At 38.7% G+C, this 15,469-nt stretch overlaps 2 protein-coding genes across 3 annotated transcripts in view; one reads left to right on the top strand and one right to left on the bottom strand.

The window, feature by feature from the left end:
- Nucleotides 1–1,428: 1,428 nt before the first annotated feature.
- LOC113046803 (melanin-concentrating hormone receptor 1) lies at nucleotides 1,429–4,305 on the bottom strand. Its single transcript, XM_026207805.1, has 2 exons — nucleotides 4,230–4,305; nucleotides 1,429–3,161 (listed from the first exon to the last, which is right to left on the bottom strand). The coding sequence occupies exons 1-2, from the start codon at nucleotides 4,297–4,299 to the stop codon at nucleotides 2,152–2,154; spliced, it is 1,080 nt and encodes a 359-aa protein (XP_026063590.1). The 5' UTR covers nucleotides 4,300–4,305; the 3' UTR covers nucleotides 1,429–2,151.
- A 5,149-nt stretch (nucleotides 4,306–9,454) lies between these two features.
- LOC113046804 (growth factor receptor-bound protein 2-like) overlaps nucleotides 9,455–15,469 on the top strand; it is a 34,674-nt gene continuing 28,659 nt past the window's right edge. The window contains exons 1-3 of one of the 2 annotated variants that reach the window (XM_026207808.1): nucleotides 9,455–9,615; nucleotides 10,679–10,768; nucleotides 10,850–11,000. In XM_026207808.1, the coding sequence (XP_026063593.1) occupies nucleotides 10,923–11,000 (78 nt within the window). In that variant the 5' untranslated portion in view covers nucleotides 9,455–9,615; nucleotides 10,679–10,768; nucleotides 10,850–10,922. The remainder of the gene's footprint in view (nucleotides 9,616–10,678; nucleotides 10,769–10,849; nucleotides 11,001–15,469) is intronic. The other variant, XM_026207806.1, reaches the window with a different exon arrangement.

Here is a 15,469-nt window from a genome sequence, read left to right on the forward strand (position 1 = left end):
CAGCAGAAGACACATTAAAATGTACACACTTCCACGCTCACAGGGAAAACGAGGTGGATAATGTTAGAATAACAGACATCTTGCAGACGTACGTGTGCTATCTGGGTATTGAACTATGGGGACACTGACGGGTGACTGATGAAAATCTTGAAGCTCTTCTGGATATAGGCACAATCGTTGTGAAAGTTCGGCTCATTTCTATAACAATGTTTCAAGCACTCAATGTTATTGCATTGTGTATTCATTCACTTGCGCACTCCATTTAATAAAACACAAGGCCACTTCATGGATGACAAACCAAATATTCTACACATTCTCTGAGCACAGCATGAAATAAACGCGACATGAGTTCACAGCATTCCCCAGAGACAAAACTAAACCTGGACTCGTTTCCTGTCACAGTTTACACATTCATTATGATTCTTGACGTGAGCTCTTCTATTTAGTTCACATATTTTCAGATAATTACTTCCTCTCAATGGAAGCGCCTTTATAGAGCCAGAGGAAGTTTATTGAATATAGGTGTTGCCAGGGTCCCGCTATTGTTTTGTATATATTTACTCAGGGGGGGCCCTCGGTAGTAGCCGTGTTCTGGGGGGTGGGGCTCTAACACCGGGCCCTTGGAATCGTCCTAACCTTCTAACATTTGAACTGCTGATGAGAATATAGTTAGTTTGTACATTGTTTCAGTAACAGAATATGACCATATAAAGGAGAAAATTCTCTTTTCAGAAGAACAGTGGCTGGCATTGTGAAAACTATGGCCTATATTAGTGTTGTTCTGCACACACACACAGACACACAATTTTGACATAGCCTACTGTATCTTTTTACTGATACAGAGTTACAATAAAGGACAATTTTGTGGTGATATTTACATCCATGTACAGACATTTTAAAATATTTAATACATCAATATGTTCAAAGAGGACAACGTAACACATGGAATATCAAATATCGAATATCAAATCACATACACATTTACAACGACAACAAAAACAAGAGTTGTATTTCCAAAATAAAGCAGCGATCGAGTTCAAACAGAAGAATAGTTCAGAAGAACCATCTTCAATTACTTGACAATACTCTCTTGTTTCAAATAATGTAAAACCAGCAAATCTCTTTCGAGATAAAAATAAAGATAGACATAGGAAGGAGAAAATATACCTGTCATATTTATATGCCTCTATGTGAGTGGATAAAATTGTTTAGCTGCAGAGGAAATTCATTCTTTTATTCATCAAGGACACAGCAAAAGTGACATTCATAATAAGATTTCCATTTCAAATAAATGCTGGTCTTTTGAATTCTCTATTCATCAAAGAACACTGAAAAAAAAAATGTATCACAGTTTCCACAGAAAAAAATTAAACACATATTTTATATATGTATATATTATGTCCTTTTTGTGTTTTTTTTTTTTTTTTAAATCACAATATAAGAACGATTTCTGAAGGATCCTGTGACACTGCAGAAAATTAAGCTTAGTTAAGTAAAGTGAAATGAATTCACGTCTGTACAGTAGAAGGCGCAGCTTACAAAAATTGCATGAAGAATATGATGCAGGACAAGAAAATTCAACACTATTCAGCAATAACAAAAATTATACACAAATGGTGTCATTTTTGTTAATTAGTATGGCTGAATTGGATCAAAGGTCAGTAGCAAAGACACTGGTTAATAGAACTGGATTAAATACATAAATTATATTTTGATATTTCATCAAAAATATCTTAATTTGTGTTCCGAAGATGAACGAATGTCTTGCGGGTTTGGAATGACAGGAGCGCGAGTAATTAAGAACGTACTAGAATTTTCATTTTTGGGTGAACTAACCCTTTAAATCGACAAAAGTCAAATTAATGCACCCTTGGTAAGAAAAGGAGACTTATAAGAAGCCCATTTACAGAAAACTAATGGCTGTAAATGCTACTGCAAGGTATTGAATCACTGCAATGTAAAAGGGTTGCTATAAGTAGATGGTGTATACTTCATACCTCTTTCACTGCACAAATATATACCAAGGAAAATGTGCATCATCACGGATCCTTTTCATACCACAAACTGTTAATGAGCAATTCCACACGACTCTTCATAGACATCTTTTCGGCTGTATGCTCATTGTAGAGTTCAGCATGCGTTAGTGCCATTTCAGTGCACAGCCACGGTAACCGGCAGCAGCTCGCGGGAGGACTGAGACTGCTGCAGTCCATCAGGGGCCAGACGGAGACTCACACTCCCCTCAGCCGGATCAACCCGGAAGTCTTTGTGCGCCGGACGGATGGCTACAATGAATTGTCTTTTGAAGGTTTCGCTCAGCATGATGTAGAGCAGTGGGTTGATGCAGCTGTTGGCGTAGCCCATGCTAATGGCCACATTATAGGCGTACAGAAAAGCATAACTGGGCCGCTGCACACTCAGATGTGCCAGTTGCAAGATGTAATGAGGCGCCCAGCAAATGAAGAACGCCAGGCATATGGCGACGGCCATCCGAGTGACCTTTCTAGTGCGCACACGAAGGCTGTGCTGGGGAAGTGGAGCCACCGTAGCGGCCATGTTCTGGAGGATCTTGAAAAACACCACGCAAATGATCACCAACGGTAAAGCGAACGCCAGCACAAACTGGTAGAGAGTAAACCAATACGTGTCTGTGGAAGGGTTGGGAAGGAGCAGAGCGCATCCCACCGATCCGTCCCGCAGGGGCATGAGGCCGGCGTACATCCACACCGGCGTGATGGACAGCAGCGAGAGGATCCACACCAGGCCCACGACCGCCACGGCCATGCACGGAGTGCGTATGTGGTTGAAGCGGATGGGATGAACCGTGGCCAAGTATCGATCCAAAGTCATGACCGTCAAAATGTAGGTGCTCACGATCTGGCTGTTGGAGTCCAGTGCTGTGATGACGGTGCACATGGTGGCCCCGAAACACCACGAACCGTTTCCCACCAGCTGGTGGATGAGGAACGGCATGCCTAGGAGAAACAGAAGATCTGCGATGGATAAGCTGAAGATGAAGATGTCAGGCACTGTCTGCTGTGCCCGGAATTTATTTTTTTTGACGATTGTGTAGATGACGATGCAGTTGCCTATTATGCCGACGAAGCAGATGACTCCATAAATGCTTGGCATGAGGACATTGTGATACTGTTCGTCAGTGTCTGCAGGAAAAGAAGAGAATATTTTACAGCATCAAGATCCTTTTTTAAAGAATTCATTGTTTTTTAGCTTTTTGAGAGTGTGTGTGTACGCACACTACTGCTGCTCAAACATTTAGAGTCAGTGGGATGTTTTTTTTCCTAAAGAAATGAGTTTAATTCTGTTAGAATGAAATCAGTTGATCAGAAATGACAGTTAATGCATTTATAATATTATGAAAGAATTCCATTTGATATTTCTAACTTTCTGCTCATCAAAGAATCCTGGAAAAATGTTTCACAGTTTCCACACAAATATTGAGCATTGGTTATAATAAGAAATGAGCAGTAAATCAGCATATCACAATGATTTCTGAAGGACCATGTGACACTGAAGACTGGAGTTATAATGCGACAGGAATAAATATATTAAATTACAAAAACAGTTCTTTGAAAGTATAATATCATTGCACAATAATGCTGTTTTTTACTGTATTCTTGATCACATAAATGCAACCTTGGTGAGCATAAGAGACATCTTTCCAAAACATAAAAAAACCATCTTGCAACTCTAACTTTTGAATAGCAGTGTAAATATTTAACCACTAAATGATATATTTGACTACTGTCCCTGGTAATCAATTTTTTTATTCATAACTGTGAATACAGAAAAATAAATGTGTTCTGCAGTCTCATTATTTCCACATAATAAACTAATTTTAACAATATTTCTAGGCATTCATTTATGAGCTAAGTAGCCATATAATAAGCTGGATATTATCCCACAATAAGCCCTGTCAGAATGATTGAGGTCCTCTCAATCTCAGGCTCCTGATCATCCTGTCATAATTACTGAACATTATCCCAGCCACAAAGCCTGTGAGTCAAGAGCTTGACACAAGCAGAGAACCGCAAATTAATCCAATTAAGAAAATGATGCTAGAAAACGGAAGAGCTACTTGACCCATAAAATGTCTTTTGTTGGTCTAAGCTAATTAGTCGTTGATAAAGCCTGTCATTTTGCAACATGACGCACATTCAGGTTGCCAGACAATAATTAAATAAATAAATATAAATATACAGTTTATTTACCTGCATGTAAATGTTGAGATGAGTTATTCTCATCACTGGAGTTCTCAGGGAAGGTCACGTTGAAATCCATCGCAAACTTGACCATAAAACACAAATGCACAGATGTGATTAACAACAGAATCCTATCTGTCATATGAGATTGAATTACATGTCAAGATATTTTAAGTGACATATTAAGAAAAATGCTTACATATTAAGACCATAACTCCTTTAAAAACCGCCAGAAACCTTGGAGTTTGATGATTGATGATCAGACTTTCTCAGACCACATTACTAAAACTGCTTTATTCAGTATCAAAAGATCAGGAACATGCTGCACAACTCCTTGTTCGAGCTCTTGTTCTGTCCAGGCAGAACTATAGCAATGTTCTCTTGGCAGGTCTTCCAGACCGTTCTATCAAACCCTTTAGAATCAATCCAGAAGGTGGCAGCAGGATTCATTTTTAACCAGCCGAAAAGAATGCATGTCACACCTCTGTTTATCAATTTGCACTAGCTACCAATAGCTGCTCGCATAAAATTCAAGGCATTCATCTTTGGCTATAAAGCCACCACTGGCTCTGCAGCCATTCATTATTTCAGACTTATGTGCCCTCTAGAAGTTTGCTTTCTGTGAGTGAACGACGCTTGATTGTGCAAAGAGGCACAAAATCACTTTCACTGACTTTTAAATTAAATGTTCCCTCCTGGTGGAATGACCTCCCCAACTCAATCCCAGCAGTCCTTAAAACACATTTGACCCTCTAACTCTAGCACTCTCTATTCTAACTCTGTGTCTGCTAAATGTACATGTAAGAAAATATATTTGTCACAACATCTAATTAATTCTATACAATCTTACAAACTTAAACTTATATTAAACACTTACCGAGGTCTTTGTAAACCATCACATCTGGACTGACACTGAAATACAACATTAATCCGAGCAAGTTATCTTATGGATTTGTCCAAGGCTTTTCAGGATTATGACTGGGGTTTGTTTTAGGATCAACTGTCTGTTTCACTGACAACAGTGTTTTGACGTCTTCACTTTTAGATTTCTCCCAGATTCTCACACTGGGGACTCACAGTGGGCCACGAGGGGGCGCTGTGTGTCCACAGAGGAAAAGAGGAGAAAACACTACGGGCGTCCGAGTTCAATTTGTCAATAAATGTTTAATGCGGTGGTTTTTATTATTATTTTTTATTATTGTTATTTTACCAAATTATTATTATTATTATTTTTTTTTCATAAAATATTCTCACTTTTTATCCTGAGAATCCTGAAAAGAGAATGATTTTAACATTAAAAAATAAGGACAATTTATACTTAGGATATTTTAATCTATTTCGCCTTTTGTTAGGCTATCAGAAGAGCTAGCCTATGTAAAAACAATCTTACCATTTTTCTCAGATGTACATACACGAAAATGTATTAGGCTACCGCCTTTCTTTTAACTGCCTTATCATCATTCTTACCATTTAAATAAATAAATATTAATATACCATAGCATTTACATGGTACTCCAACATAGTATCTTAATAAATGTTATGATGTAATAATGACATGGTACATGGCACACAAACACTTTTTGGTACTTTTGGTTAGTGTAAAACATCAAATGTCATCTCATTTGTCATGAAATTACCTTTATATGATAATCTCCAGTGCTTAGAGGATCACTGCAGGTATAGAGGTCTCTCTTCGCCTTGAATTCGTCCTCTGAAGCGCGTGCCACTAGTTGACAGCTCCTTCACGAACCATGTTCTCCAACATCGCCAGTGTGTGCTCTGATACACTGGTCGGATTAAAGCGTCTCTCCTGCGAGGTTAACGCGCTCGTTCTCGTCTCTTCCCAGTTGCCTGAACATCTGTGAGGCTTGCTGGAATAAAAGGAGTTTGTGTGTGTGATCTGAAGGGTCGAGCTCGATGTAGCGTCTGATCTGCTGTCTGATGGTTATTATGATCCTGCTGACGTGACGAACATCATCCATCTGGGCACTTTGGGCTGCTCCACTGTTTAAAGAAACGAGAAACTGCACACAACTGCTAGTTGTGTCTCAATCGGAGTCATTCTCAGCAGCTGAGCCCATCTGGGCTGTCAGTTCAACCGCATCATTTGCGCGTCTTTCCTCACTGGGACTGTCCCTGCAATTAGTGAGCGGTTTAATCAGGGAGTGAAGTGTCTGCGAAGTGAAAAAATGGAAACATAAATGTTGTTTTGATATGTAAATCCTGGAGGAGACTGATCAGCCTACGCGTTTAGCTCACAAACAGCAGATGGTTTGTCTAAATGAACGCTAATATAGGTTACTTACGATTGTATATTTTCGTTAATAGTCTGTTTAGCCTGAATGAAAGTGCTGTATAATAATTTGCATATTTACACAAAAATGTCAGCCAGAATGTCATGTAAGTGTCATGTACATGCATTAACTGAATGCCTTTATTGCGCATATTAATATATCACATATTAATCATAATTTTGAGACTTGTAAACATCTTTTTTTTTCGGAATAGCCAGTGTATTTATTTATTTACAGGTCCTTCTCAAAAAAAATTAGCATATTGCGATAAAGTTCATTATTTTCCATAATGTAGTGATAAAAATTAAACTTTCAGATATTTTATATTCATTTTACACCAATTTAAATATTTCAGGTCTTTTATTGTTTCAATACTGATGATTTTGGCATACAGCACATGAAAACCCAAAATTCATATCTCAAAAAATTAGCATATCATGAAAAGGCTCTCTAAAGGAGCTATTAACCTAATCATCTGAATCAACTAATTAACTCTAAACACCTGCAAAAGATTCCTGAGGCTTTTAAAAACTCCCAGCCTGGTTCATTACTCAAAACTGCAATCATGGGTAAGACTGCTGACCAGAAGGCTATCATTGACACCCTCAAGCGAGAGGGTAAGACAGAGAAAGACATTTCTGAACGAATAGGCTGTTCCCAGAGTGCTGTATCAAGGCACCTCAGTGGGAAGTCTGTGGGAAGGAAAAAGTGTGGCAAAAAACACTGCACAACGAGAAGAGGTGACCGGACCCTGAGGAAGATTGTGGAGAAGGACCGATTCCAGACCTAGGGGGACCTGTGGAAGCAGTGGACTGAGTCTGGAGTAGAAACATCCAGAGCCACCGTGCACAGGCGTGTGCAGGAAATGGGCTACAGGTGCCACATTCCCCAGGTCAAGCCACTTTTGAACCAGAAACAGCGGCAGAAGCGCCTGACCTGGACTACAGAGAAGCAGCACTGGACCTTTGGACAAATTTTGCATGTCATTCGGAAATCAAGGTGCCAGAGTCTGGAGGAAGACAGGGGAGAAGGAAATGCCAAAATGCCTGAAGTCCAGTGTCAAGTACCCACAGTCAGTGATGGTCTGGGGTGCCATGTCAGCTGCTGGTGTTGGTCCACTGTGTTTCATCAAGGACAGGGTCAATGCAGCTAGCTATCAGGAGATTTTGGAGCACTTCATGCTTCTATCTGTTGAAAAGCTTTATGGAAATGTAGATTTCGTTTTTCAGCACGACCTGGCACCTGCTCACAGTGCCAAAACCACTGGTAAATGGTTTACTGACCATGGTATTACTGTGCTCAATTGGCCTGCCAACTCTCCTGACCTGAACCCCATAGAGAATCTGTGGGATATTGTGAAGAGAAAGTTAAGAGACGCAAGACCCAACACTCTGGATGAGCTTAAGGCCGCTATCGAAGCATCCTGGGCCTCCATAACACCTCAGCAGTGCCACAGGCTGATTGCCTCCATGCCACGCCGCATTGAAGCAGTCATTTCTGCAAAAGGATTCCCGAACAAGTATTGAGTGCATAACTGAACATAATTATTTGAAGCTTGACCTTTTTTTGTATTAAAAACACTTTTCTTTTATTGGTCAGATGAAATATGCTAATTTTTTGAGACCGGCATTTTGGGTTTTCATGAGCTGTATGCCAAAATCATCAGTATTAAAACAATAAAAGACCTGAAATATTTCAGTTGGTGTGCAATGAATCTAAAATATATGAAAGTTTAATTTTTATCATTACATTATGGAAAATAATGAACTTTATCACAATATGCCAATTTTTTGAGAAGGACCTGTATTTATATGCCCGAAGGTAGATTAATTCTAGATGGGCCTATTATTAGATAGGCTACCTACAGACAGTTAATAACGTGCATATATATAGGCTATAGCTAAAATATAACAAATGTGTATGTGCTATAAAGAGCTATATGTTGCATGTTACATTAAATGTAATTTTTAAACTCCTAATAATTGATACTCTTTAAGTAATTAGCCTCTTTGTAAAGACTGAGGCTGAGGGGTAATGTTGCAGGTGGACCACATGTCATGGTTTTGATCTGACTTTAAAGTCAGGCATCATTTGAAAAGAATTACTGGCCTATATATGGCTAACCTTAATCTGTGATGGTAAACTGAAAGAGTTTACTACGACACGCACTGTGTGAAGGCCTTGTCATTTTCCAAATTCACCACTTTCAAAATTGTTTGATGAAGTGTTGTGCACTGAAAGTATTTGTCAGACGTTTCGTTAGCTGAACAATCGATAGGCCTTGTTAATAAACAACAGGCCTACAGTCAAATGAACCTCTAGGCCTACCGTTCACAGCCTCGTTTACACCCGTGTCAATTAAAATAAGGAGCTACTTACTTGTTAATAAATCTACTTATAATCCATTCACTTTTATGGGCACAACATCATAAAATACAAGCTCCCCAACAATGCAATGATAGTGACAAGTACACTACCGAATTTACACTTTTAATAACAGGCCTTCACTATATACCATTTGAGTCTTATTCTTACAAAAATGATTATAGTAAAAGTGTATTGATGTATTGTCTACCATTTGTATAACTAGCCTACAGTTTTACTACAAATACCATGGTTAAACTATGGTTAGTGTGGGAAAACCATGGCTAATTTGTGGTTACCATTGTTTAACTATGTTTTTTGGTTTTATCTGTAGTAAAGCCACGATTAATTTTAAGGGTAGTGTAAGATAATGCAGTTTCAAGCAATGTTCTGATCTTCGCCAAACAAGCGATGTTTATTATTCCCTGTAAAATGAAGACACTCTTGATGTTTGACCAGAGGATGGCGCTCTGTTATTGAGCATCATTGGACCTTGTTATGAAACTGTATGTAATGACTCACCTCGTCCACCAGGGGCAGGCGGAAGCTGAAACGTGCGGTCGTCGCCGTATCAAAGAGGAAACGGAAATAAACAGAAAAATACAGCAGTTTCTCACCGTTTCAAGTCGGGCGAGGAGGAAGAGCTCAGCCTCATCAACAATTAAAGACAATTAGAGAGGACTCTAGGGTCTTGAAAACGAGAGCGCGAGTGTTGGCCCTCACAGCTGTTTTCAAGAGTGAGTATAAGAAATTAAAGCCTTTCTCTGACGGCCAGCGTCTATGTTATTTTTCCACGTTAACATAAGCAAAGGCCATAAGGCCTCTGTGCTTTTCTATACTTTACCGCTGTTCGCTATTATTTATAATAAAGAAATCATGTTGACAAGAAGTTGACAGAACGTATTCTCTTGTGTTATTTTTTTGAAAAGTTAGACTAACGTTAAATCATGGGATGTTTAAACTAGAACCTTCGGAACTTTTTATTATCATTTAAAAGATGCAGTGTAAATATAACTAACGTTACTTAATAAACTTGCGTATAATATTTTGACTTTGAAAGTTAGTTTTATGCAGCGTTACTGTATGTATATGTAGCCTAATGTTAAACAATATCACTTTTTTGCCGTTTAAGATTAATATATATATTTTTTAACACGAATGTGTATGCGATTCTGTTATATGATGGTAAATCATGTTATTTCGACATTCAAGCGTCAGACAATAATGTGCCGTTGTCAAATTCTGTCTGTTGAATTGCAGTACTGTGTAAGATATAGATATGATTAAAATGTACGATAACGTAGCTTGTGCTTTAAATAACATCCAAAGCATTTCCGGTGTCATTTACGCAATTTTCTCTGCTACAGATCTGATTTATTTAATACATTGCAGCTCGTTTACATAGCTGCTTTTACACTTTGACTTATGTCTGCGCAATTCTTGACATTTGCTCAAAATAATATTATTCTGTGCACGTTCTATAGCGCTATGACGTTATCGAGCCTTGCGTTCGTGAACGCTGTGACGGAACGAAGCCAATTGGGTGTTGACGCCCCTTCTAGGGCTTTGATTGGCTGACGCCTTTTCGACGCGCTGATCGGATTGGACGGTCCGCTCTGGTCGCGGCGCGTAATTGGCCGCTTGAGACATCAGCGGAGAGGTTTCCTTCCTCTTTATGGGGAGCGTTTGCTTTTTAATGCTAGTTGTAGCGCGGGGCGCGGCACATTGAACAATCTAGAACACTAGATCAACACTATCGAGACCTGGCGGATCTTCAGAAAGACTGTACTTTGTTCGCAGGTTTCTCGCCGTGATCTTTATGTGAGGACCGCGACGGGAGGAGAGACGCGGGGCTGTCAGACACGCACAGAGAGAGAGAGAGAGAGGCAGGTGGAGATCATTGTGTCTTCTTGGATCTGTGCTCATCCTCGCTTTTGAGATCTCATTGTCTGGTCCTCTGGTCCACAACAGGGATATAAACTGCATCAGGAGGCATCTTCCACTGCTTTCTACCTTACCACACAGGTGTCCATCCGGCTGTATCATGGAGGCCATTGCCAAGTATGATTTCAAAGCCACTGCAGATGATGAGCTGAGTTTTAAACGTGGGGATATATTAAAGGTAAGTCATGATTTTTTTAATGTGTGTTATTGTTCATTAACATAGGTCCACATGAGCAGGTAGTTAGGGCTTTTTTTTATCTTGATCAGAATGTCTGTAAGTACATTATTGTCTCATTACTAATTAACTACTGAAACAGTACTTACAGGCTGTATTGGATCTGGACCAATCGGTTTGTTTGGTCTTCTGTTCATTTGCCAGGAAAAATGATTTGCCATTTCCGTGAAGCAGGATAGATGATTACGGTATTGTGAATGAGGAAGTACTTTAAACGATAATGTAAATTTCATAAAAACATATCAGCACCATTGATGTGTCACTGTGGTTATATATATATATATATATATATATATATATATATATATATATATATATATATATATATATACATATATATATATATATATATATACATATATATAAGTGTGTGTGTATGTAAATATGTGTACTCCTTTAGCTGAGGACTTTGTTTAAAGTGACTTGGAAGTGAAATGCAAGGAATTTTTCATAAACTAGTTTATAGTGATAAGAATTTGAAATGAAGCATTTTTTAGGTGTGAAGAAACATTATGAACAAAAAGCAGTTTGTTGATTTCAAGGACTAGTTCTTGTTTATTTTGTATGTTTCACCCTAAAAATTATTGTTGTGTCTTTTATGTACACACCCTCATGTCATTCAAAACCTCTATGATTTCCTTTTTGTCCGTGGAACACAAACGTTATTTTAAAGACTATTTGTGCTGTCTCTGAGCAGGCAGTAAAAGTCAGTGGGATATAAAATGGGCAAAAAAAAACAAAACACTGAAACATTTTTCAATATATCTTCTTTTGTGTTCTGCAGAAGTAAGAAAGTCATGTTTTGGAATGGCATGAGTGAGTAAATCATAGCAGTATTTGCGTTTTTGGGTGATCTGTCTTTTTAATTTTACGTCATTGTTTTGAAAGGCATCTGGAAAATTACTTAAGTGCACATTGACAAACTTTCTTGATTTTTTTGCCGATAACTGGTCACAATAATGCAACTTTTTGTTTGCTCAACCTTGTCACCAAACTGTTGTCGTTTCATGAAGGAGTTTATGACATTCAGCTTGTGAAATTGAAAAGCATTTTAGAGCATTTGTAGGCATGAGTGACGAAATAATGAACAAAAAGCCATTTGCTGATATCAAGAGCGAGTTCCTGCTCATTAAGAGAGATTCTGTCACTATTTCTTCACTTCTAATATCTGTTTCGTGATATCACTGCAGTTTCTTCCATCCAAAAAGCAGGTTCTCAGAACAACTGTTTACTCAAGCACATCTTTTCTCTTTCCTCTTGCAGCTGAATGCGAATCTCAAGCACAGCATATGTTAATCTAGCCAGACCTCACAGCTGCATGTCGCTGTCCAGATTATGTAAAACTGCGATCTTTCCTTCTCTCTGTAAGGAAGAGTTCAAGCCGTCCCTCTTTGAGCTGCATTGCAACATTTCAGTACTCAAGTGTTCAGAGATTTTCACACAATCATTCTAATCTCTCCAGTTGTGTTTAGGGGCATCTTTCATGCATCATGTGTGCATAAGCCTGTCATAAACACGTCAACAGCATCATTCCTTTGATCTGATTACCGGCTGAGATTATCATCAGCTCTTTGTCTTTGTGATGGGACAGCAGAGGCACTAAATGAACCATGTCCTGAAGTGGTGTGGAGGAAAACAGGCAGGATTATAGTGTTGGTCTGGTCCTCTGGGATTTTTATGTTTTTCCTAATTACAGATTATAGTGTTGGATAATGTGTGCCGAACACAATTCCTTCTGCTTTTTTTCCAGTCTAATGTAAACGCACCAAGAGGAGCCCATTTACACATGTTCTTGTCAAGATATTTAGCGCTGTACGTTCCATCTAGTTCTGTAGAGTTGGTGCTAGGGATGCAGCGATTAACCGGCTTCACGATTAACCGTGCCGTTTTAAAGCCTCCGTTACTCCAAACTACTGAGAATTTGCGCAAAATGAAAACAAAGTTACACTAGCGGCGTACCAGCTTAAAATGCTGTGTTTATCACACACTAGATTAACTATGACAGAGGAATCGAACAGTGATCCTTTATTTTCATCAGAGAAAGACTGAAGTCGATAGTGTGGGACTATTTTGGGTTCACCAAGAATGACATTAAAATATTCCCGTAAAAACTGCTAAAGAGCGAACACACCGCTTTAAACTATTGTAATGCACGGCGTGAAGGCAATACTGATGCGAAGCTATGGAGCATTCTGCCTGCTTCAGATCAGACAGAGATGAAATAGTGCGGTAAGATCACATTTATTTGAATTAATTGGATATTACATTTAGCTACTATAATTAATTATTCAATCGGGAGAGCGATAGCGAGAGGTGTGTGTGTGTGAACGTGTCAGTTCGTCTCTCTACAAGCGTGTTTAGTTACTTAGTGAATTTACCCCCTCGTTGCTGAGGAATATAATGTAACAATTCAGTATCAAAAGCTATTTTATTAATAAAAGTCACGGTGCAGGGTTCACAACAAGTTTGTGTCCTCCTGGATGTTTGTATGTGTGCGCAGCGCGATCTCCGATCTCACAAACCAAAATAATAAACATGATTTTCTCAGGCCGCATGTAAAGAGTTTTCATGTGACTTTATACATTAACAATCGTAATACCGTAATAATTGTAAAATCGTGATTATTTCTCAGACAACAATCATACCAAAAAAAAATATATAATCATTGCATCCCTAGTTGGTGTTAAAATGTTCTTTTTCTGTTTGCATGAGGAAGTGATTCTTCAAAGCGTGCAATAAAATGGACCATAAGTCATCAAAGGTGCTAAAGGCTATCTTTAATATCCTCTGTCAGCGTTATATGTGAAGCTAGATTTATATTTCGAGAGTGTCTTCCCATGCAGAAGTCACAGTGCAGCAGGGTTCTTGGTGGTTGTCAAGGTGATGCTTTGCAGTTGCTGAGGTCTTCTGAGTGGGTTTTTAGTACATCTGCTCTGAGGTCTCTTGTGTGGTGATGATGTCTGCGTTGAAGCAAAGTGGCTGCAGCTACAGAATCTGTCGCTGGCACATGTGCAGTTCACGTCTTTTTTTAAAAGAACTTCTCAAAACCTTTATCTTTGATCTTATCAGCCTGTCACGTAGAACATATAACATCTCGTATAACATCAACATATCTGGAAACGGTGGTGATGTAGAAAACCCAGAAGTTATCTGTTGGTGTGTAGTGCTAGATTGACCCTCATCACCGTGCCCTATTTTTTTCAGACTGAGGTTTCGGTGGTGAACATGCTCCAGTCATCTTGTCTTGGTTTCTGTTCTGATGCAAGAGCCAAAAGAGTTTCACAGTTGTAGTCTTTACTGAAAATAATAACATATAATTATAGTGTCATTTTAAAAGTAATATATACCTTGAAATATTAAAATATATACCTTAAAATATTGAAATAATTTAAAGCAATTTATACTCGCTTAATTGCTTTATTTTAGTATTATTAAATTTTACTATAAAATAACATTTTAAAGTTTGTATACATTTTATACATGTGTGTGTGTGTGTCTATGTACATATACACACACACACACACACACACACACACACACACACACTCTGTGGGTTTAAACGCTGTCCTCTTGTGTATGAATTTTGCTCCATTAGTCAGGAGGAGTAAGTGCATGTATTCTTACGCATTACGATACTACTATCATGCTTTTAACAATGCTTTAAGACACCAAAGGTCTCAGTACGGTCCTCTTTGGATTTTAAGGAGCTGATGACGGTGATGTCACACATTGGCACTGAAGTATTTTTGGCTGTAAATCAAGGGCTTTTGAGGGCTTTTCTTTCTGCCACAATTAGAGGAACAACCTGACTTGTCCTTTTAAAGTACTTATTAGTAAGGCAAAGTCATGTTGTATCTACTCATTTTAATTTTCTATTTTGGTTTTGCTTGATAGATGATTGGCCAGTGGAATGATTTCCCTAAAAGGACAGCCGTGGCTGTTTCTCATGCAGTATATTGCAGAATAAACATTGACTGGCTTGATAGCTGTCGCTGAAAGGCCAAGCGTTTTTGAATTGACCTTTTTATTCACTATTAATTTCCCCTGTAGAGACTGATTGAGCAGGACTGCTCTGTTTATTGGCTGTCTCATCTTTGATGAGATGGAGATGGAGTCAAAATGTTTGCCCGAGGGGTCGTTGTCCCGCTGACACAAATGGGGCGGAGAGTTTGCGCTGCTGTTGAAAAACGGCCAGTGGCTATGTGCACGTCTCCCTGGGACAGAAGAGCTCTTAAATGAGTAATTATGCTCCAGACTCGAAATAACCAGGAGCATTTTTTCTGAAAGGAACCAAGAGGTTTTAGTCCAGTACTGAGTGATTCAAAGTGAAACAGCAGGGCTAAAGCTTGCACTGATAAGCTCCGCTCTAAATATAGACTATAATATAAATATAAACTAAAATATATAAATGT

Source organism: Carassius auratus, chromosome 28 (assembly GCF_003368295.1).
Source record: "Carassius auratus strain Wakin chromosome 28, ASM336829v1, whole genome shotgun sequence".
In the NCBI taxonomy this organism is placed as follows: Eukaryota; Metazoa; Chordata; class Actinopteri; order Cypriniformes; family Cyprinidae; genus Carassius; species Carassius auratus.

Coding starts and splice junctions, on each gene's coding strand:
- LOC113046803 (XM_026207805.1), bottom strand. CDS start 4,299: ATGGATTTCAACGTGACCTTCCCTGAGAACTCCAGTGATGAGAATAAC. Junction 3,162..4,229: donor ATCTCAACATTTACATGCAG/GTAAATAAACTG, acceptor CTTTTCCTGCAG/ACACTGACGAACAGTATCAC.